The sequence below is a fragment of the Elephantulus edwardii genome, unplaced genomic scaffold, assembly GCF_000299155.1.
Source record: "Elephantulus edwardii isolate Elephantulus edwardi_28Jun2011 unplaced genomic scaffold, EleEdw1.0 scaffold00071, whole genome shotgun sequence".
Taxonomy (NCBI): Eukaryota; Metazoa; Chordata; class Mammalia; order Macroscelidea; family Macroscelididae; genus Elephantulus; species Elephantulus edwardii.
This window is the reverse complement of record NW_006399821.1, coordinates 14429501-14438564: the sequence shown is the minus strand read 5'-3', so window position 1 is coordinate 14438564 and position 9064 is coordinate 14429501. Positions and strand designations below refer to the sequence as shown.

Sequence of the window (9064 nt, the reverse complement as noted above, 5' to 3'; positions counted from 1 at the left end):
CTGACTTCTAGCTTTTCTAAACTGCTCTACCAGTCCATCTTTAATAAGAGCCACCTCCCTTAGCACTTTTCCATGCCATATTAGTGTCGGCAATTCAAGACAATGTTTCCCAGAACTCAAAGTGCATTTTCAGTTAAGTGGTTTATTAAAGAAGAAACAGACTAACGTTTGGGGTTAGATCAAACTGGAAGTAACCAGCTGCCAACTTGGGATAGGAGCCAAGAAACACATAGATAAGTTCTGCAAGACTCCCCCAAGGGAAGCACGCAGCCCTCCCTTCTTCAGTGTAGGATTGCTCTTAGCGCCTCGACTGGGAGGTCCTTCTCTCAGATGTGCAAGCAGGCAGATTCCCCACTACAAACTGGCCCAGTTCCCAGCCAGTGAGCTCCTTCTGCCACCACGATCGGACAGATTTAAATAGCCATCCCTGGCGAGCTCTGGTAGGCCTGGTGGCAAGAAGCTGCACTGCAATCCCAGAGGTGAGCAATTCAAATCCACCAGATGCTCTGCTGGAGGACGGACAATCTCCTCCTGGACCAGTCAGATCTGATTTGAGGGTACACATAAAAAAATAATAATAAAAAATTAAAAAATTTAAATAGCCATCCCCCTCTTCACAAACTACCTTAGAAGTTTCTACTGAAACATTTAAGCTTCCTTCTCAGGTAATACAAAATAGATGTATTTTTAAAAATTCTAATAAAAATGCAGGGAATGTCGATAATTCTAGGGAGCTGTGGTGGCCTCGCAGGTAAGGAGTTGCACTGCCATCTCAAAGGTAGACAGTTTGAATCCACCCGTTTCTCTGTGAGATAGGCATTCAACCCTTGTAATATTTACAGCCTCCAACTTGATGGCATATAACAATATCAATCTGATTCAACGGATAGAATGTGGTGAGTCTTATCACCTGTAATTGAAAACTTTACCCATTTAACACAATCACAGAAAACCTTCACACAAACCTGAGTAGAATTTGCTCAAGTTACTGATCCCTGTAACTCTATCACCAAAAAGAACATTTCAGAAACCAAAGCTCTGAATACTCGAAGTCTTCACCAACAAACTGAGCATCTGAAAAACTGTCAGGAAACTTTATAGAAAAGTTGGCTCAAAGGCCCTATTTTAGATGTTCCTTCCTTGCTTCTAAAAGAGCCATGTATTTAATCACTTCCTTCATTTTCTGATGAAGTCATAGTACAAGAGAGCCTCACAGCTAAGAGCGAGAAATTTATTTGCTCTGAATTAAGCATAATACCCATGAAATGTAGGTGTATTTTCAAATAACAGAGTCAAACTGTAAAGTTTCCCAATTCTTGAGTTCATCTTCATAGAGTTAACCAATTAAAAGTAAAGACAACTTTGGCAGCCACAAACCAATCATCCAGGAATACTTAATCAGACCTAAGCAAACAGCTGCCACAATTCCTATCTCCACTCAGAAGAAAACACTCAAATGCTGGAACTTGTGGGTTTCTCCTCACGCAGGTGAAAAGTTCTGTTCCTGAATTGCTTCATCAAAGGAAGCATGAGAATTACAGTAAAACAGCAAGCAGCTGTGATCTTGTGCTTTATACTAAAATATTCTAATTTCTCACAGGACTTTTCAAAACATCTCCAGTCTCTGGAGGGACTAGAAAACTAACAAAATAAGATAGAATATCAGATATAACTGCCAAAATAGTGTCCCTGGCTTTGGACTAAGAGACTAAACCTCTTGTCTCCTAATGGAAAAATGCCTATAACATCAATGATCCATTAACAATAAAATCTGTTCAGAAAAGTCACCAAGTAACCCTGAATACTTGCCTAACAGTCTACTTTCCCAAACAGTAATCCAGATAGGGAAGCAAACACATCATCAAGTGAACATCCCTCAGGTTACAGTCCTACAGCATAACCACAATACTTTACAGAGCTACTCTGCCGAGCAGCTATGTAAAGGGAGGAACTGTCCGTAATTGTGCCGACACTAATTTTGTCTAAGTGAAAGAGATTCCAAAGTTAGAAATTGCAAAATCAAAAGCTAGCTCTGAAGAACTTAAGTTCCTGATGAGAACACACTTCGTCAGACAGTAAAACCAAAATAAGCACAAAGCCTCTAGTCTGTAAGCCTGCTTTTGGTTTTTGTTGGTAGTTGTATTTTCTTTTTTTTTATTGGGAAAACATATTGGGGGTACAAGGAGGTGAGGGTTGGGGGCAGAAGGGTGAGGATGGGCCAGGATGCAGTTGCAGAGCTGCACAGCTTGGTCGGTGAGGGGAGCAGGTGAAGGAAATGATGAGGGTCCAGAGGGGACCAGATACTACAGAGGAATGACAAGCATTTTCCAATGGTAATTAAACCAACTGTCTTATTGATATGGGAATTGGATGCCGACTATCTGGCTTCTTCATGCTGAACAGGGGCATAGATGTAAAGGGGGGAAGGGAGGACGCTTTATCACCTTACTGGTGGTCTTGGGTTAAAGCTGCTTGCCTTCTTGCTCTGTTAGAAGATATTTTCCTGTCATTTGCTCCCCTCTGGACTGCAAAGGGCTTTCCCAGGTGGGTCCAGTGGGGATGGCTGGTTGAACCCAGAGGCTCCATCCTCCTTTGCTTCCTTAGCTGTCAGTTGTATTTCCTTTTTGTCACTGGCACTGGGTTCAGGGTCAATTCTGGAGTAAAACTTAGAGTTAAGGTTACCTATAGGAAAGGGAGCAAACCTAGAGAGAACAAACTTGTGAGTTACAAATAGAAGGGCTTTGAGGGTGTTGCTTTCAGGTTTACTGGGGGGGAGGGTGGCAGAAGGTGGCCTAGGTAATACTGGATACCCTAGGCATTCTTTTCTTTTTTTTCCTCCTTCCCCACCCTGGGGTCAATCTGGGGACAATGGCACAAACTGGGGACTGAGGAGCTCACCCTGAGGGCCGCAGGCAGCCCACCCCAGGCAGAGGGCCGCGATGGCTCGTCCCGAGCCGGAGGCCGAGGGCAGCCCACCCCGGGCAGAGGGCCACGACGCCTCACCCCGTGCCGGGGGCTGAGGGCAGCCTGCCCCAGGCAGAGGGCCGCGGCGGCTCACCCTGAGCCGGGGACTGAGGGCAGCCCAGTAGTTATATTTTCAAGAGACTACTTTTGTTACTGAAAGTGCTCTGATGGCTTAGTGATAAGGGTTGCAACCCCAACCCAAAAGCACAGGGTACAAATCCACCAACTGCTCTACGGGGAAAAAATGGGCAATTTCTTCCCGTGCTCTCAACTGCCTCTGAAAATCTGCTTGAGGGTTAACTATGAGTTGGTTCCTACTTGACAATTTTACATGTTCAGTTGGTATGTCCCAAAGCCCCAAGGAAATGAGTTTTATTTCTACAAAATGTTTTTGAATGTAATAGCTAAAATAGCCATTTCTAGTAGACAATTCAACAACTCACGATCCTACAGGGGGTTTTCAGAGCCAGTCAAGTGCACTGGGGATTGCCCTATCCATCTTCTTCCCTTAAAGTAGCTCATAGATTCGAACAGACTAATCTGGGATTGGCAGTGCCAACTCCCTATTCACTATCCAGTGCTCCCTTTTCTAGTACAAAGTGTATGATACAAACAACAAACCAAATGATTCTTTTCACTATTTGTACTTCTTCTTGTGTGTCTTCAGAACCAACTCACAGCTGACCCTCAAGCTGTAAATCACATGGGAGAAGACTGTCCATCTTTCTCCTGTATTAGCTTATGGGTTTGAACCATATGCCTTTGGACTGGCAACAACTTATTCATCAGGCTACCAGAGTTCCCTTCATCCTCCTACACTCAAACCTACCCCATCCACACTCTTTCGCACCATTATTAATGGGCATTCCTTCCTTTCTGAGCTTAGATCATAAACCTTGACCTCTCTCATATTCCTCATCTATACTCTTAGCATACACAAATTCATTCTATCTTTGGGTTCTCTCTAAATTCAAATCCTTCCTTCCAATTCCACTACCACCATGTCTGTCCAATTCCACTACCACCATGTCTGTCCAAGCCATCATCACTCACTTGGTCTTCCAGCCTAGCTCTATAGTCAGCACTCCAGAGACCAGAGAGAACCTTTCAAAACAGAAGACAGGTTCTAACACCCTGCTCAAAACCCTCCAGATGTCGCTTCTCACTTAGAGACCTGCACAACCAATTTCTTCTACTGCTTTTCCCCGATTATGTGCTGGGATTCTACTACTCCAGCACATTTCTAGAATTTGTAAGGCACAGTCTGCCCCTAGCCTTTGTACTAGAGGCTTACCTGCCTGAAATTCTCCTCCTTTCTGAAATACTCTCTTCAAAAATTTTCTCAAGCATTATCTCTTGTTTTTGTTCAGACATTCCTCTAGGTCATATAGCCCTGGTGTACAAGCTGCCATCCCGCGGTCACGTGTGGTTGCTGTGAGGCTGAACACTGTGACACGAATGTGTCAAATGCATTAATGGTTGGCTATCCAATGTGGACTGAGAGTGGGGTGGAGCTCCCCGATTAAACAAGCGTGGAAGGAGGAGTGGCATCCACTTCCATAATAGCGTGCCTCTGGAAACCCTGTGAACTTGGAGAGAGGATGAAAGGCACCCAAGCGTCGAGGACTCTCCTTCAGAGGGTTGCTATGAGTCACCTGTGACTCAACGGCACTTAACAACAACAACAACAACAACAACAACAACATTATCTCTTCTGGGTGGTTTTTCTGAGATTATTATTTAAAGAAATTACAAAGCCACACATCCCTAAGCATTCTCTTTTCTGCATTATTCCTCTCTAGAAAATAATCGTGCACCTGCTGATACACTGTCTCTATTAAAACAGAAACTACCTGGAGGTAGATGATTTTTTTTTCTCTTTGGTTTCCTATTGTATGCCTACAGCACTCATATTCATGAATGAATGAACACGTCAAATGGTTTATAGCAGCATACAGAAAATACCTCTAGCTGGGAAGTCTTAGCTTAAAAGTTTATTAAATATAAAGAATATGTGTTCTATAAATGATCATCAATTTTACATAAGAGTTGCATAAATAAGTCCATTTAGAGCCTAAGGAATTCACTTGTAAGTGAAGTTCTCTTCATATAAAACTATGGTCTTAAAAAGGAAATTATTTGAGATGGTGTGTACAAACAAAACAAAATTAATTTTCCAGTTTATCTTCACACTTACGTAAAGGTTACAGATGAGGCTGTTGTTACTGTTGTTCTTCTGGGCTGTCAAGTCAGAGCCAAGGAGACCGTACATCTTCCTACTGATTCAAACTGTGTACCTCTGGAGTTGGCAGTTCAACTCCTTAACACTAAGCCAACAGAGCTGACTGTATTTAAATATTTTCGATGCTTAAGCAGGAGAAAAAATATGTATAAAGATCTTCACTAAAATGGAAACTTAAATAAGTGCTCCATCAATACCAGATAAAGCCAATAAATGGACCTTGACAACAGAACTTAAAAGCTTTTGTACATAATTACATAACAACACTTGACTTGGTTTTCATAGATAATTTGGTTAAAATCAATAGCCAATCTTCTAAATGCAGCGTAGAGGTTTACATAAGAAAAAGTAACTGATGGGAAATGGTTGTACACAATACAGTTCTGAATTTATTTGCCTTTCTTCTTCTTCGTTGTCTTTTCCTTTCTTTTTTTCACATGTTTAGGAATTTTGTTTTTTCTTTTCTCTCTCTGGGCTTCCTTCACCAGTTTTTTCCTTTCCTGTAGAAAAGAAATTTTATTAACAGAGTATGCATATACTATTATAAGTAAATCTTAAAAAGTATACATGATTATCAGGAAAAAGTGGAGTATAATATAAAAACTATGGCTTGGAGGTAGAATTTAGGTTGGGTGAGGAAGTGGAAAAGGTCTATGAATTGTTTTCACAGATACACGAAGACAAAAAAAAAATCTCTGTTATTAAATGACCTGCAATGATTTTTGTTACAAGTACCATGTTGTAAGAAAAAAATAAATATTGAGAGGGACTCTCATTCTAGTAGAAATCTTTCTTTCTAGTAATATAGAGAAAATAAACTAGCAAATTTAGGATTAAAATTTTATAAGGCACATGGGATAAAACCAAGAATAACTGATTTTTCAGTATTTCACCAAAAGTCAATTCTAGCACCATTGTGGCCTCATATGAACAAATAATTTTCAACCAATGTACTGGATTTAGCGTGACACAGCTTATGAAGAGTCAAAAGAATTCCTAATAGACGTCAAATTTCTACATGTTACCAACAAAAGCAAAGCTCATACTTAAAAAACTAAGATTGAAAAGTATTAGTCACATGGTTAAAAAAAAAAACCACAAACAAAAAAAAAACCCAACTAAGATTGTTTCACTGGATAATGTCAATTCAATCCCAATTAGCAGTGCCCCTCAGGAAAGAGCAGAACTATCCTACAGGGTTTACTAGTTTATAATCGGTACAGCATCTGAACATCATCAGGTTTTTCTCCCCAAGGATCCACTCTCTCTGTTGGGTTTACACATGGCGCTCGATTAAGCTTTCAAGGCTGTAAATCTTTTCTCAAGGAGTCTGCCCTTCTTTCTTCTGCAGAGCAGTTCCTAGGTTTGAACCAATGGCCTTCTGGTGAGTAGTAACACACTATACCACCAAAGCCCTTCAAGCCTCCGTCAGTCAGTCAGTCAAGTCATTGCCGTGGAATTAGAACTGACACATGGCTCACACAAAGGTAGATTCAAGTAACTGCCCTGCTAGCAGCAAAGTGTTTAAAACCCAGATCAGGAGTATGTTACTACCATTTTGAAGAAAAAAAGTATTTCAGCTCTAGGCTAACCTTTTTATCAGGCTCTGGATCAGTGGTGTACTTTTTAGAGCAGGCATGGTCCCCCTGCCCTTCAGAGTCTACATCAGGGTACTCAGAGCTTCCAGAATCTTCTGAGTCAGAATCAACTTTATCTTGGTTTTCCAGGATTGCTGGGACCTTTAAAACATTGTAAAATGTAAGATTAACATATTACTGTCAATCAGATATTTATTATTATTATTGAAAGTGCTAACGCCAGAATTCCATGCAAGCCTTACAGATAAATTTTTGAAAAAGACCACCAAAACAGAATCAACAAGTCAGGGAGGAAGCTGAGAAGTGGTTCAGGGAGCTCAAGCACACCTCAATGAAGCAGCTGGGGTCTACGTTTACTTCGATGAGCTAGACCAACCAAGTCAGAAAGGCTGGGCTGAAACTGGAAAAGGCAACATAAAGATAGACAGAAAAGAGACTTCTCTGGTTAACTTCACAGCTATTATGAACCATATTTCAAGCAATACTGTTAATCCAATTAAGTGGTAAAGCAATACTGAAATAAGACAAAGATATTTGCATTTCCCACTAAAATAAAAGGTTTTAAAGGCAGCAGGAAGGATTTATTAAAAAGCTTCCTTTTACCAAGGGAAAAAGTTAAATATTTAAAAAGTAACTGTATAATCAAAAGATGAAAACTATCCAAGTATACATCAACAGCTAAATGGAGAATTAAAATATAACCAAAGTGAAAGTTCTCAAATACATTATGATATACATGACCCTTTAAAGCATCATGTTTAAAACACAGTAAGAAAAATATTATATGATTTCACTTGCATATAATATCTAGACTAGGTAATCAGACAGAGTAGATTAGACGTTATTAGCATCTGAGAAGAATGGAGACTTATGGCTTAACAGAGTTTATCTGTTTCAAATGACTAAAGGTTTGAGAGTAGACAGTGGTAATGGATGCACAACATTGTGGATATAATTAACGCCACTGATTTGTCACTTGAAAACAGATTAAAGGTTTTTACATCGTGTCTTATAACCAGAAAAAACAATTTTATAAAAGAAATATAACCAGGTACAATAACTCTTCATGCTCTAGAATTAAAAAGAAATATAACTGCCCCTAAAGATATGAATAGAGCCTTCACCAAGGACCCTGAAGCAGCCCACACACACATGAAAAGATGTTCATATCCACTAGTCACCAGAGGTTAAAAACTACAAGGAGTTATCATTTCATTCAAACTAAGATGTCACTGAAAAAAGGATAACAAGAAGTGATGGGGCTATGGAGAGAAAGAATCCTTATCCATTGCTGAAGATTGCACAGGAGAACTGTCTTTCTCCTGCAGAGCCCCTGTTGGACTGAAATCACCAAAGAAACATGGCCTTTGAGTTAGTAGTGCAACTCCCTATGATCCAGGCCACCAGGCTCTATGAAAGAGCTATGTTTTTGTTATTTTCATGTGCCATCAAGTTGGAATGAACTCACAGGTGACCCACCAGTGGGTTTTCAGAGGCTATTAAGTCACACAGGAGAATCTTACCCCCATGGAGTGGTTGGTGGATGTGAGCACCCTGCCTTTGGGTTGGCAGTACAACTCTTTACCACTAGGCCACTAGAATTCCCTACGAAGTGGCTATAAGATGTGTGTAAACATAAATACTTGAGCACAAACATTTTTTATATTTGAGCACACATTCACTGAAGACACAAAGGACACTCCTATAACATAAGCAAACACCTTCCAAACTTTTTGACTTTGAAGCATTAGGCCCACAGTCTCACAGCAAAACTCAGTCAACGATGTTGGACAGTTCATCCAAACCATGATCTGCACCAGAGTGGAGGGAGTAATGTGTGTGGTCCTAAAAGCCTGTGGACATGCTTTGAGGACACAGGAACGGTCTCTACGTTCCAGGGGCAAAACAGAAAGACCAAATAAGAAGAGAAAGCACAGATCTATGAGATAGACAATCTCATCAACCCTGAACCAGAAGACCTGGATGGTGCTTGCTCAGCATCTGACTAGAGGCACAAGAGCTAGTCCCAGATGGAAAGGAAACAACATGAATGGTACCTAATATTTTTACTTAAGGAGTGGGGGTGTGTGGGAGGAGCTACAGCAGAAAAAAAACTCTGGAAGATACTTTTTAAACTTAAAACCAACCTTATTTCCTGAAGACCATCTCTTAGCAAAATAGCAGAGACCAGTCAACAATTACTCAAAAGCAAATACAAAACCCAGCAATTTCACTACTGGGAATATACCCCAAAGAGACC

General features: G+C 40.6%; 1 protein-coding gene across 1 annotated transcript in view; it reads right to left on the bottom strand.

The window, feature by feature from the left end:
* Positions 1-5595: 5595 nt before the first annotated feature.
* The window catches only part of RIOK1 (RIO kinase 1), a 47078-nt gene continuing 43609 nt past the window's right edge, over positions 5596-9064 (bottom strand). The window contains exons 14-15 of the mRNA XM_006888766.1: positions 6799-6945; positions 5596-5706 (exon numbers count right to left, since the gene is read on the bottom strand). Coding sequence (XP_006888828.1) covers positions 5596-5706; positions 6799-6945 — 258 coding nt within the window. The remainder of the gene's footprint in view (positions 5707-6798; positions 6946-9064) is intronic.